Here is a 15495-nt window from a genome sequence, read left to right as displayed (position 1 = left end):
AAGTGATCAAAGTAGTGATGTAGAAACAGTATTACAGTATTATGATGTTTGGCTAGGTAGAACCACCCATAGTCTATGGTAGTCAGCATCTGTGTAAATGTTAACAAACTGCATACCCATTCTTTGCAGGGAAGACCTGTTATTTAGATTGCATTTTACACAATGTCAAGTATAGTAATGGTGACAAATCTCAGGATGAGTTTTATAATTGATGTCAATTTTTCTTGATGGGGCTTTTTTACGTGCGTCTTTTCATCAATGCTAAACAAAAGATGTATTGAGAAATATCATACTTTATTCTTCACTTCATCCAGATTACATCATTGTCAGCTGCACTCATTGCTGCTCATTCTGTTTCAGGTGGCAGGCACAGTGGAGGCCCTAGGTGCTGAGGTGGGTGACACAGAATTGCGTGTTGGAGACCGTGTCATTGTGTACCCATATGAGGGACATCCACCAGGGTAAGTTGATGATACAGTCAATATTTTGTTACTACAGTAAATGTAACACTCTTTGTATCAGACATACAATGTTCTTGCTTAACTCTTTGAATAGATACCTTTTTTCTATATATATATATATATATATATATATATATATATATATATTGATTCTAAAACTGACTGCTATATACAGGGTCTAACAGATAAATCCGTACAAACTTTGAAGAGGTTTTAAGCACTTAAAAAGTAACATATGGCAATTCTGATTGTTTCCAGATACTTCCATTTGTCTAATAATTTAGCCAGTTGTATACTAGCACCAGTGCAATAAACATTAAGCAATGGAACAAGCCAAACGTTCAGCCATATGCGAACTTCGTCGCGCGGGTCACACTCCTAGCGCCATAATAAGGATGCTAAAATACTCCAGACAAACTGTTTACGATGTTTGTAAACGTTTTGATGAGACCGGCGAAGACCAATGAGCTGCTCACAAGTCCAGAAGGGGCAGAATTCTAACACCTCGCTTTTTAGCTGGTCTCAAGAGAAGTGTCAATGCAAATCCAGCCTTACCATTATCGACATTGGCAAAGAAGAGAGGTGTCAGCACAATGACAATTCACAGAGCATTAAAGAAATTGGGATTAACCTCATTCTCACAAGGAAAAAGACATCTTTTGACACGAAAAATGAAAGAAATCCGCTTGACCAGGTGCCAAAAGCTGTTGAACTGGATGAAGTCGAATGGCTCAGTCATCAAGTTTTTTTCCGACGAGAAGATTTTCACGGTTGATGCGACTTTCAATAAGCGGAATGATCGCTGGATAGCCTCCTCATCCTCAGAGGTTCAACACAAGACAACGACGAAGAAACCAGCAAGTGTCATGGTGCTCTGTGTGGTGTCAACTGAGGGGGACGTCTTCACTCACTTCTTCAACAACGAGGAGAAAGTCAATGCCGTTGTCTATTGCAAAGTTCTAGAAGAGAAAATAATACCCTGGATGAAAGATAAGGCTAGTGGCAACCAGTTTGTCTTCCAACAAGACTCGGCTCCAGCCCACACAGCGAAGAGGACCACCAACCTTCTCGAAGGGTCAAATGTGCAGTTCTGGAACAAAGAGTTGTGGCCCTCAAATTCGCCAGACCTAAACCCTTTAGATTATTATTTTTGGGCGCGAATTGAGGCCAAGGCATGTGACAAACCACACAGAAGTATAACAACCCTGAAGACAGACATCAAGAAGGCTGTGGGTTCATTATCAAAGTCTGAGATCATCAACGCTGTATCCAAGTTTCGTAAACGCGTTGAAAGCGTCATAACAGCTGAAGGTGGTTACATTTAATGAAATCATTGTTCTTATTGCCTTTTCTAAATATACTGAAAATTTCATAATTCTCTGTTTATTATAACCCGAGATATTAATCTTAAAACATGTGATAAGAAGTTGTACGGATTTATCTGTTAGACCCTGTAGGTATATTATGAACCAATAATGGATACTTGTATGTAGTGGTCCTGCAGCTGTTCAACTCCTCCCCCTTCTCTTCCTCCACTTCCTCCTCTTCTTTCTCTTCCTCCTTTCTTCTTCCTTTTCCTCCTCCACCTCCATCTCCTCACCCTCCTCCTCCTCCTTGTACTATTTCTTATGTCCACATTACACATTTGGTCCATTACTGAATATTTAGGTTAATTATGCTAAATTTGATTCTTTATAATCTCTTTCATATCTTGGTAAGAATTCCTTGCTCATTCTGTATTCACTGTAAAATTACAAGTTGTCTGAACCATTTAAGGTGTTTTTGTTAATGTAGTTCAATTTTCCTTTCAGTTATGCTGAGTACATTGCAGTTCCAGACATCCAGTACCTTGTCAAAGTTCCAGACAACATGAGTCTAAGTGTAGCAGCCATGCTCCCATCTGGTGCTTTGTGGGCAATGAACACAGTCTTCTCTGCACACACCCACGTTGAAAAAGTTCTCAGCAGCAAAGGTGAAACTGGTAAGTATTGAACAATGCATCGGAGGAAGGGTGTATGCATGCAATTGGTCTTGTGCGTTTAGGGCATGTATAAGGGCCAGGTGTCTTTCTCTGGAAAATAGGTAGCCTTTGAGGACAGCACCTCCAAGTGTAGGTGGGGTATTGTAACCATCTCTGTACATTTGTTTGCTCAACTGTTCCTCTAGGAGTTTTGTGCCTTTGGGGGTCTGTCCTTCCATTATTTTGGTGTTGCCACTTGAAGGCACTGTTTGTTGAAGCCTGGTTTTAGTAAATGGGAAAAGATATAGAAGTGAAAATAAATGGAGAACTCACAAATCTTTCCATTACTAACAGCATAAATATATCAAGATAAATCAAGATGCATTATATATGAGGTTTGAGTTACTGATGAATAGTAATATTGTAACTTTTTACTCTTTTCAGGTAACTGCAAGATCCTGTTGGTGGGCACTGGTGGATTAGCTTTGTGGGCTATGCGAATAGCACGCTACTATTGGCCTCAGAACCGGGAACGTATTGAAATTGTGGTTGCTAGCTTGCGCGATGAAGGCATTTCAATTGCGCTAGAGCACCTCAGGTTAGCAAGGTGATGGATGATATATTTCATTTTTTGCACAAAAAACAGCTTCCCACATAGATGTGTTTCTCATGGTAGAGGCTTCCTGTGTGGTGCACTCTGCATGTCTCAATAGAGGTGAGGATGTTGATGGACATTTGATGGTTAGTAGTAAGGGGGTTCTCAGTGATGCCCAAGACCTCCTTGCAGGACCCCCTTGCACAGGTGCCCATTTTTTCAGGTTTTACAAAGTGAAGGATATAAACAAGATCGAGGGAACACAGAGAGCATTTCTGCATATTCCAGTCTAGGGTAGATTACTATGTGAACTTTTTCATTATTTATGCATTCGTGAAGTGAGAAGTATGGTAAGGGTTACAAGGTTGGATAGAGTGAGAAATGAGGAGGTGAGGAGGAGAGTGGGGGTGGAAAAGGAGATGGCAGATAGGGCTGATGAAAAAAAATTAGGATGAATTGGACACATGGAAAATATGAGTGAAGAAAGATTAGTAAAAGAGGTGTAGAAGGCAGAGGTGGATGAAGTGAACATGAGGGGACCAAAGAATGGATGGATGAGGTGGATTTCTGTGGAACAGGGAAGGGAGAAGGTGGTAGATGGAGGTGAGTGGAGAATGGCTGTGTATAGATGATACTGTGATGTGAGGAAGGAAGGGAGTAGGGGATGAGGTGGTGGTTTAAGGAGTAGTTAGGTGTGAATGATATTTTGATGCAGCCTGAATGGGTTTTCTCTCCGTCTTCAATTTTTTTTGCACGAGGGGACAGAATGGGTGGTTGCCGGTTAAATGAAGTGGCTTTGCTGTGAATGTGCTGTGTCTTGCTATACTACTGACCCAGGGCAGTGGGCATAATGCAGGGATGACCCGTCATCCACAAGGAGCTAAGATGAGAGGGAGGAAGGGGTGGTGGATAGGAGTGGGTATATGCCTTTTGAATATGGCTTCCTCCTTGGTAAAGGGTAAGAGGACCTAGGTATATAGGTAGATACTGAAGTGAAATGCTGCTCTTATGTTCATCAATGGTTTATGTGTTTCACCATTTTTTGTTAATGTGTTTATGGGTTGACAAATTACCTGTGACCAATACACACCGGCCTTCTTTTGCTCTTGTATTTGTCCAATTTTCTTCCAAGTAAATCATTTATGGCCTCTTTGTACTTTTGCCCTTTTCCAATACTTTGCACTTGTTATTCTTACAAACTTGGAGGAGATTCTTTCCCCCTTATAAGTGGGATGGCTGATTCAAAGCAGTTTTATGATTAGAGGAAAATCTTCATTCAAAGAAGATTGCTGACCGCTTTTAACTTTACTGTCCCTCTTAAGTTTCTCCTTTACCACCTCTGTGACTCCAACTCTTGTGCAGAATATTGTCCCAAAGGATAGAAGCATTGGTGTAACTAATGTAGTTAAAGCACACACACACATTATACTCAGATGAAACCCATTCAACCACCCCACTCATCTTGTCACCTCGGGGACAAAATATTTACATGTTCTCCAATACTTTGGGTCAGAGATAGCAAGTCGCAGTTCTTCTGCAGCAGTATCCAACATCTAGAGTTGGTTTATCCCCACTCCTTCATAATATGGTGACCCCCTCTCCTCATCCACTCAGAATAATTTATGAAATGAGTGAGAAGAACATCCCTTTAGGGTGCATTATCCCCTCATCCATTCACAATTATTCATTCCTGTCTTTTACACTCTTCATTGCTTGACATATGCCATGTGCCCCCTTTACCCCATACATTAATTTCATTCTCAGTCCTCTCCTCAAGCTTACTCCATCTATTTCCGCTTTCTACATTCTTTTTATTTTTTTTTCTCTTGCAATCTTTCTGTACACCCAAACCATCTCAAAATTAACTGATCTACCTTATCCCAATCTCTTCCCCATACACTTCTTAGTTTGAAATTTCCTTAGTGTATTCATTTATTCCGTATGGGCTCAAAAGAATAGAATCAAAAGATTTGTGTATGTTTCTATAGTGCATGAATATAGACACACTGCATAGAAGCTCTGTATAGTTTTAGTCTTGTTTCATGGTCTATGTTTTGTGTGTGTGATAGAATAGCAATTTAATAAAAAATGAATGAAAATCACCAAGGTTTATCTGTTGTGTTTTGGTTACTGGGCTCACATACTTTTAATGGTTGCATGTACTAACAATCCATTTCTAGCTTAGTTGATTAATCACTAACTCTTAACCAAATCCAGTTTTTCTGTCAAATATGATAATAGATATATTTGAACTTTTTTCTTTATAACTGCATGTTATTTCCTGTTATTACTGTGTTGTTATGTATGTCTCTGTTTTTTGTTGTAGATAATAACTGTGCATGTTGTGCATGGTTTTACTTTACAATATTAATCCTCATTTACTATTACAGGTTTTGATTGACTTGAGTTTGGAAGGATGTGTGATTGGAGAAAATTGAGAGTTATTAAGTGCAAAGGGATGGAGAGGGAGGGGCTTGCCGATTAACTGAAGAAGCTTGCTATGTCTTTCTGCATTGCTTCTGACTTGGGCAGTTGGGGGTGATACAGGGATGACCCATCATCCATGAGGAGCTAAGATGAGAGGGGGAGAAAGGGTGGTGGATGGGAGTGGGTATGTGCCTTTGGACATGGCTACCTCCTATGTAAAGTGGAAAAAAACCTTGGTATATAGATAGAAATATGTACAAAAGGAATGTGATGTACAAGAAGGTGAATTTGAAGCATGAGAGACTGGAGGAAGTGGTGGGTTTTAAGTACTTGGGGTCACATGGCAGTGAATGGAAGAATAGATTTGGAGATGAATCAATTAGTCAATCCATTACCCCCAGATCTCTTGCAGGAGATCCACAGCTCCCAGGTTACCAACTTGTAAATCACTCAAAGAAGAAATATTGTGTTGTTGTCTGAATAGGGTAAATCAAAGAGTGCTGGGTTGGTTAGTTAAGAACAAAAAAATAATGAAGAAAGACTATCAAAAAGTGTGGAGAACGTATGGAAATGGAAGTGCAGTGTCTTATTGCATTGCCTGAGTGAACTAATGTGCTGATGCTGGGTGGGGATTGAGGGGTTTGGTATTATTTACAGGGGAGTGGACAAGATGCAGGGATGACCCGTCATCCAGGAGGTGCCAAAATAAGAGGGAGGGGAGGGGAGTGGAGTGTGATAGGGATGGAATGGGTGGGAGTGGTTTTTATGCCTTTGTTTTTTGGCTACCTCCCTTATAAGGGAAAAAAAGCCTTTGGGATATGTATGTATGTATGTATGCATGCAGTGGGTGTGTGCATTGACTTGCCATCCCCTAATAGGGGGAAAAGGGTTTTGGTATGTATGTACTAAATACTAGAATAACAGATTGTTGATATGGAACATTGGTATACAAAGATTAAAGTGATTAAGATGTGACACATTTATATAAATTAGGATGTGATGAAAATAATGATAATTCTTAATGTGATATGGATAATTATTGTTTTAGTAATCATTTGAGATTGATTTCTAATTTTTGTTGATAGAAAACTTATAATTCCAGCTTTTCATACAGTTGAGTAGGTTTGAACTTCTGCAGTATTGAATTGAGAATGGTTCTATTTAAGCTAGTAACATGGATAAGGCAGATTTTATTGGTTATAGATATAATAGCTAACTGACTGTTATGGTGCTACAGTCAGGTGCGAGTAGTGCAGTGGAGCGAGGACCTCTATGAACAACAGCTGGTTGAACGGACAAAGGATGCTTGTGGCGGAGCAGTAGACATTGTCATTGACTTCAGTGCAACATCTAGATCTATTCGTCGGGCCCTGAAGTGCCTTGCACCTGTGAGTATAATATCACAACTTGTTTTATGTTTTGCAATGCTTAATCAGTTTTGGTTTTTTGCATTTACGTAATTGTAGTATACAGGATGTGCCCTCCATATCCCAGATCAAGAAATTATGTGAAACATATTCAGTCTCTTCCTTTTTGCATTCTTTAAATTCCAAGTGTGCTCCAGTGTCGCTGGCACCATCACATCTTCGTACAGACATGAGAAATATCTTTAGAGGGCCCATTGTGACTCAGTGATAGTACTTGTTTCTGGCAGTCACTAGGGAGTTCAAATCCTGGCCCTGGTGCATAGGATAGGAAAGGTATCCACTCTTAATGGTTTTTAAGTGCCAAGATCAGAGGCCACTTGCAAAGCACCATCCTTGTCCTGAACAGTGGGGTTTATAACATAAAACTAAATCATTGTGGAAATGTTAATATATTTCCCTTTCTTTTTTACAGAATGGAGTTATGCTGATGAGCTCTGAAACTGCAGAAGGCCTAATTGCCAGGTTCAGCAAGGAGGCTGAGAAAGCAAATCACCAGCTTATTCCCATTGAATTTGGTTCACTTAATCAGCTCAAGAATCTTGTTCATCTTGTTTCTACTGGAGAGGTAAGAGAGATTAAGGTTAAGATTGGAATTAGACATAATATTTTTCTTTTCTTTTGGGTTATTTGGATTGAGAGTATGATAAAGGTAATGGCACTGGTTATATTACATTGTGACAATGCTTAGATATTATATCAATTGGTCAATGGATAACCTCATATCTCTAACAAGGGTGCCCTCAGGGAAGTGACCACACCCTGTTGATTGGTCCATAAATCTCTCAAGGAAGAGACTTTGTGATGTATAAAATGGGTGAGTGTTGGTCATTATTGGGAATGTGTTTCATGTCTTCAGTTTGTTGACTTCATCTGGGATGTATGATGTCTCTTATCATAGGTTTTCTGTGTTCATATTGTTTTAGTACTGGATGATGATCTAGACGTAGGCAGGCAAGTGCTTTTCTTGTAATAATAATTGTTGCCTGGAGTTTCACTGACAGAAAACCTGCAACCCACAGTGACTGGCAACAGTCCCTAGACTTGTAGGCAACTCCAATTTCATACAAACAGTCCTTAGAATTCCTGTAGATCTCCCTGGGAAGAAACATTGGATTGTTGCCTGAATTGTATTAGTGTTGGACAGTTTCTGTTCTGGGTTATAGTAGTTAATAGAGATGGATAACATTGCTTCTTGTGGGACTCCATAAACCTCTTGGTCTTCACTAGAGGCTAGATAAGTGATACTCAGCACTCTTTACCCCCTATATTTGTTAGTAACGTTTTGTATAATTGTTTTTATGATGGTTTTTTTTTTTTCTTTATTGTACATGTCTAGGGCAATGTGGGAGGTTTTGCAGAGATATGGGATAGGAGGAAAGCTGTTAAGGGCAGTCAGGAGTTTTTATGAGAGTAGAAGAGCCTGTGTTAGAAATGGAGAGAGCGAGTGGTTTGAGGTAAAGGTGGGACTGCACCAGGGATGTGTCAATGGGGGTGATGTTTTGGGGGAAGAGTCGTGTTGAAGTATTGAGAAAGGAAAGGAACAATAGAAAAAATACTAAGTATCTAGAAATTATTACATGAGAATCTGTAGAGAGGAGGGAAAACATTGAAAGAGGTGTTGTCAGTACAGTAAATAATTAATCTAAATCGTTCTATAGGTTTGTCTGAGTAGTAAGGTAATAGTGGTAGAATAAATGTATGGAGAGGGATCAGCTCGGACTGAAATAATGAACAAAGTTTGCAATAAATTTTCAATACAGAAAATGCCTGTTGTGCAGAAGGGTGAGAACAATAATATTGGGTTAAAAGATAAGTTGGAAGTAGGGGAATTATGCAAACTATTGGAATCTGTAAATGTAAGAAAAGCTCCAGCACCAAATATGATCTTAAATTGGGTACTTGACCACTTCGGTATGATGATGTCTACGTAGGCATCATGAGGCACGAGTGGGTACACGAGGATGCTGGCGTCAGTTTCTTGATTATATATATATATATATATATATATATATATATATATATATATATATTTTTTCATTCTTTCTTTCTTTCTTTCTTTTTTGTACATGAGTTACCCCCAGATTGTGTGAACTGGTTTGATTATGTTTTCTGTGTTTACTATTACTCAAGAGTAAAAGAGAATGAATAATACAGCAGTGACTATATTTTATAATGCGATTAGGGTATTGCATCGTGCATATGGCAACTGATGCTGCATGTGAGAATTTGACTCGTACTGAAGTGGTTAAGGAATACAGGGAACATCAGGTAGACATGATTCACAACCTGATAGTGTGTTAATCAGAGAAAAAGGGATAGTGGCGAGGATTGTAAAATGGCTGAAATGAAATAAAGGAAGAAGTAAAGAGAAAATATTAAATGACTGACCAGTGCTCCTAACCAGTATGATAGCTAAATTGTGTGAGAAAAAATAGATGGGTTATCATGAAGAGATAAACATTGTGGCAGAAAGTTTATTCGGTTTCAGAACTGGAAGATCATGTGTATCGAACCTGTTAAACTTTTACTCAAGAATGGTTGATGTGCATCAAGAGAGAGGGCTGGCTGGATTGTGTATACATAGATTTGGAGAAAGCCCTCAGCGAGGTACCTCACAAATGGCTACTATGGATATTGGATCATATTGGAGAATTTAAAAGGAAACCCGTTCGAATGGAGGAAAATTTTCTTGAAAGACAGATACATAAGAACAGTAATAAAGGATAAAAATGTCAGGATGGTGGGCTGTGGTGAGCAGTCCCACAAGGGTTAGTATTGGCATCTATAATTTTCTTGATCTATGTAAATGACAAGATGGAAAGAATGACAAACTACAGTAACATGGTTTGCATGTTGCAGAGATCATTAAGAGAACAAATGATGAAGAAGAATGGAAATTGTTACATCAAGAAATATATAATTTTATATTTCATGTATATGGATATATTGGTGTTTTTATCTTTAAGGAAATGGCCAAGTCATATATATATATATATATATATATATATATATATATATATATATATATATATATATATATATATATATATATATATATATATATATATATACAGATGCTCCTCTACTACGTTCATTCGTTTTACGTTTTTTTTATTTTATGTTTGAACTGACTGTAAAAAAATTGTAAAAAAAAAAGTTTTTTGTGAGTGAATTTTTGAGTTTAGTGCACTCTCTGTAGTACGAGACGTTCAAATGATACTTACGCATGATGCTGCGTCCATTGTTTACATGGCACAAACGACAGACTGAACGTGCCTTGCCTCCTCCTCCTCCTCCTCCTCCTCCCCCTCCTCCTTCTCCTCCACCATCTCACTTTTTGTTGCTTGAATTTAATTTATTTGAAATTAATGTTATTATTGTACAATGTTATGTTTATAATTAATGATTTAGGGGTGTTTTATAAGATACGGTAATAGAATTTATGGATGTCTAGTACAGTATGAACGGTCATACATTACTGGAACGTACAGTAACAACTTACATTCATTTTCACGTTACGTTCGGCCGTTCGGAACATAACTAAAACATAAGTTGAGGAGCATCTGTATATATATATATATATGTGTGTGGGTGTATGTATATATGTATATATATATATGTGTGTGTGTGTGTGTGGATGAATTTTGCTATAGGTTGTAGTTCACTGGTTTTCTTTATTCAAACCTTTGATAAGTTTAAGTAAAAATTATTATTGTGTTAGTTAAACAAACATTACAATTTCATGTATTCTAAGATTTCTTTAAACATGAATTTCTGTATCAAATCAATCATTTCGTTTGTTGCAGCTGGAACCTCCTCCCCACACCATCTTTTCTGCTGACCGTGCTAATGAAGCCATAGCAAAGATTGGGCGTGGCCTTATTCAAGGACGCGCCATTCTTGAGTTCCCAGAAGATGATGAAGAAGGAGCAGAGGAGTAAATGTTACCTGATAATGGTAAGAAAAATAGTAGCAGTAAAAGGCCACCTTATTATACATATTCCAAGGGCTTTTTTTCCCCCTTAAAAAGGAGGTGACCAAAGATGAGTAAAAACAGCAATGACTGCAACAGCACTGTAGAAGAGAGGCCAGATGCAGAATATGGGATCCAATATATTTAACGTTTTGCCCAGCAGGGCTTCTTTTGAAGAAACCCTGCTGGGCAAAACATTAGATATATTGCATCCCATACTCTGCGTTTGGCCTCTCTCCTACAGAGGTGACCAAAGTCAAAAGGCATAATTCCACTCCCACCCATTCCATCCTCATTTACCAAACCTCCCACCCTCTCATCTTGGCTCCGTCTTGATGAGGGTTCATCCCTGTGCCTCGCTTATCATCTTGGGACAGGAGCAATGTGGCAAGACACAGCACATCTTATGCCAAGTTCTCCATTCTGCTTTAGTTGCTTTTTATGACCCAAGCGGGAATACTTGGTGGCAGTATTCTTTCTCCCCTATCACAGGGTTGGTAGAAATTGAAATATATATTCAGAAAAGTTGTACAGGATTGTATTAAGAGTGGGGAGACAGCATAATGGGGGGACAGTTGTAGTTCAATAAAGTAGCATCATTTCTCTATGAGTGGATATTTCCTCTAACACAGACAAAATGATGTGTGGCTCTGGTCTGTAGAGATGCCCCATATAGACCCTAAAGTATCAGTTGCTTGCTACATAGCAGATTTTTACTTCACAATAACATGCATCCAATATTCCAATACCTATTGTATATATGCCTAAGGCCCATTCCCTTTTATAAAGGGGCTAAGTCAGAACACTTATTATATAAACATAAAATCAGTCAACCACCCCTCCCATTTCAGTTTGCATTGCCTTACCCAGACAGTAATACAGTATCTCTTCTATGAGTGACTTGTGGGTCAGCCTGTTAGCTATTGCAAATTATTTATAAACAATGGGTCTTCTGCAAAAGACTGGGGGCAATTGACAGTTCTATATCACAACTAAAAGTAGTCGGAAGGAGCAGTTTCCTTATGTGAAAAGGTGGAGGAAATACATTTTAAATTGATATGAGATCTTGAGACCAGTATGGACACTGTCACCTGAAGAGAGAAGAAAGGGATTTGATGGGTTTTGGAGATGGATAGCTGAGAGAAGGGGATGACCTCTCATCTACATTAAGTCTAGAATAGGAGGGACAATAAAAGGGTTTTTTGGATGGGTGTAGGGTGAGTCAATTCTTTGACTCTGCCATCCTCCTATAAAGGGGAAAAGGCCTTTGGTAAATGTGTGTGTGTGTATACTGCTCATACTGTTTCTTCTTCAGTGATTCAGTGACCATCCTGATGGCTATTATTGGTTACTTTAGAGCCATGGTTCTAATGCAATTGAGACCTGGGCAACAGATTGATTGATTGATTGATAGATACTGTTTATAAAATTTTATCTTGATAGATTGTTATTTGTTACTTATTTATTAATTTTTATTTTATTTTATTTATCTATTAATTTTTTTTGTTTTTTTTTTTCCAGGAAGCATGAGCAGAGGAATAATAGCTTATTGTTGTATTCCCCAAGTTTTTCAAGAGGGAAAACGTCTTGCTGAGCATAAGGAAATTTATAAAGACAGTGCAGTTTCTTCTGTAAGGGAGTGAGGAGTTACCCCGTCCTCCTTAATCCCAGAATGGCTTAGAAACCTGCATTTGCATGAGGATGGGTCAGTGAACCCCAGGCCAGTGTTGAAAAAAGAAAAAAATATATATATACATATTTAGACCACACAAACACACATAGTGTATACATGTGTATGTGTGTATATGTATATATATATAAATGTACACATACATACTAACACATATACATGTGTGTGTAATAAACATGTTTGTGTGTGTCTATATTCCGTTATTGTAGATGTTGTACACCAATAAACATGAAAATTAGAAATTGATCAAGCTTAAAAGATGGTGGTATGATGTACATGTGCTAGTCAGTAGTCATATTATCAGCCATTTTGTTGGTTTTGCACAGCATTAGACTGACAGGGACATTTCACTGGCTTTGAAAGTGGTTGCTGTGAATTGACATGCAGAGTCAGTGTATATAATCCTTCAAAAGTATATAGGATCCTAAGAGAAACTAAAAAGATGTATGATATGTCAGAGTGGGTATTATACAGTTATCTGAGCCATTGTCAGCATTATTGTATGAGGACTTTCATTGATAGCCTTATTTCGAGGACATGGAGTGCAAAGGCACCCCTGTGTCCGAAGTTTTCATAGGTGCATGCACTACGTGGTTATGAGTTTTTATCTCATGCCTTAGGTTATTATTTAATTCTGCAGGTACTTTTTATAAATTGCTATACTTTGTAATAGTATTTTGCACTAGTTGTTAACCCTTCTTTTTTTTTTTTTTTTTTTTTTTTTTTTTTTTTTTTTTTTTTTTTAAATGGCAAAAAAGGTGACCATGTAAGGTTCAGACGTATTGCATTTGATAAAGAAATGCTATATGAAGACCTATAAACATTAAAATTTATAACCAGATAAAGAGTATGGATAATGATAAATATTAGTCTAACTTGAAAAAAAAAGTATATGTAAAGATATAGTTTTCATATTTGCGTGAATAACACTATTTTTCCTCCTGTCTAATGAATTACACAATTCCTGACAAAAATCAAACATTGAAATGATCATTTAATGTGCCATGTTTTGGTTTTGTATATTGTCAAATTTTCATATATTTGAGAATGAACATTTTCATTATTTCATAATAAGTTTACCGTAGTTATTTTGCTTTGCTTTTGCTTTTCTCGATCATGATTAAAGTTGTGCCACTTAAATTTAATCTTAGTCTATGAGCTTTGCATTCCAGTATAAGTTTTATCCATATGTTTATAATGTAGGATGGAAGTATAATTGTAATAATTATATGATGAAAATGTGAAGACTGAATGTGATAATATGAGAGTGAATTTGAATATATATGAACATGAGGCTGTAAGATATGTATGAAAACTTGTTGTATTTTCAGGAAAGAAATTATTAGGTTACTTTCAGAAGCCAAGTGATGCGTTCACTCCGACTAAGACCGCATTGTAAACTAGTTTGGGAGGTTTACATGTGAAGGGCTCAGGAACAAAGTGTACTTTGAAATACCAAATACCACTTGTACCTAATGTGTCTGCAGTTTCACTTGTCAGTAATCCCACAAATTAAGATTTTTTTTTAGATTTTGATTAAGATAATGGGTTACGGATGAACCAGAAATACGAAGCACAGAGTACTGAATCAGGTAGGGCTATTCTTGCATGTTAGATTTCAACTAGGCATTGTTGCTGTTTGGGGAAAGCAGATGAATGTACCAAAACCAGTGGAAATCTTGAGTGCCACATTAGTGAACAGGATAAAAAATAAAATAAAATCATTAAAAGCTATGTAGCAAGAAACTAGATATTGATGTTCATTAGTGAGTATAGCTGACATTGTTAGTAGAGTGGCTTGATTTGTGTCTGATGCTTCTAAACTTTAACATATTTTTGTCATTTATGTCTAAATAATGAAATATTTAATTGACTACTGGTGATTGCCACTTGCCCTAGCACATAGGGCAAAGGTGACAGCTTTGACTGCAGCTTTCTTGCATAAGCTCCTCACCTTGTATATTGATTATTAGATCTGCTATGATTGGTGCACCAGTCACATATTCGTGAAGAAAAATAACACTTTTCTGAGTATAATGATTTTTGCATTTGTCCTGTGCTTCTGTAAATTTATATTCGGGACAGTTCAAGAAAGTGACTACTCTACTAGTCCAATATACTCCAGTCATTTTGTATATTCATTTATTATTACTGAATTGTATATAACCTTTTTCCAAGTAACAAATTTTTTGTAAACAAATATTTTCTCCTTTTATCCTTTAACAATGTGCAGTTATTGTTGCCTTAAGTTCAGAATGATTTAGTGACAACCATTATATATTTCCCCCCTTTGTATCTTTCTCCTTGGACAAGTGTGGCTGCAGTGAATATCTATTTTCAACATTAGCTATTGATTTTCTCGATGCATAAAACTGTAACTTGGACGCATTGGTAAAAATGAACATATATTTGTTGTTACAAAAAATTTCATTTACATGTTTGCCAGCGCCTGTGCCAGCAGGGGGCCTACAGTCAGATAATCCTTGTATTTAATAACGTTAATTTAAGTTGATAATGAGTTTAGTGGTCATGAAGACAGCAAATACCTTAATTGGTAGAAATGTTATGTATTTTGTAAAGAATAATTCCTAAAAGAACTAAAGGTTGGATTGCCAGTATATTCTGTCATCCTTCCTTTTAAGAAACATGATGAATGTTTGTGTTGCCCTAGATACTTTGGACAGTGCTGAAGCTAGTCCCGTATGATTCTCAAGATATTTGACTAATTATGTGCAACTAGTTGAGCCCTGCAAGGAAGTGGTTCTACGAGTTGCATTTTTTTTTTTTTTTTTTTTTTTTCCTCCAGTTATTTTTTTATTGTTCAAAACTGTCTACTGGACTCTTGCTTGCTCCAGGTAAGATCTCCATATCAGTGATAATGCATGGTTGTTACAGACCATCCATACTGAAAGTATCATTTACTTAATTGTAGCAGGACACACAGCTACAATTAGGTGTCTTG

At 37.4% G+C, this 15495-nt stretch overlaps 1 protein-coding gene across 2 annotated transcripts; it reads left to right on the top strand.

Moving 5' to 3' along the window:
- Nucleotides 1-360: 360 nt before the first annotated feature.
- Drat (Death resistor Adh domain containing target) lies at nucleotides 361-15183 on the top strand (the record flags this gene model as incomplete). 2 transcript variants are annotated; one of them, XM_076190256.1, is given in 7 exon segments in its annotated part: nucleotides 361-461; nucleotides 2273-2442; nucleotides 2866-3019; nucleotides 6681-6831; nucleotides 7283-7435; nucleotides 10677-10827; nucleotides 12365-15183. In XM_076190256.1, coding segments are annotated over 6 exon segments (864 nt in total), but the record flags the coding sequence as incomplete, so codon positions are not given.
- Nucleotides 15184-15495: the final 312 nt, after the last annotated feature.

This window comes from Oratosquilla oratoria, chromosome 9 (assembly GCF_046742065.1).
Source record: "Oratosquilla oratoria isolate Oo_2021 chromosome 9, ASM4674206v1, whole genome shotgun sequence".
NCBI classification, from domain to species: domain Eukaryota; kingdom Metazoa; phylum Arthropoda; class Malacostraca; order Stomatopoda; family Squillidae; genus Oratosquilla; species Oratosquilla oratoria.
This window is presented reverse-complemented; position numbering and strand designations above follow the sequence as displayed.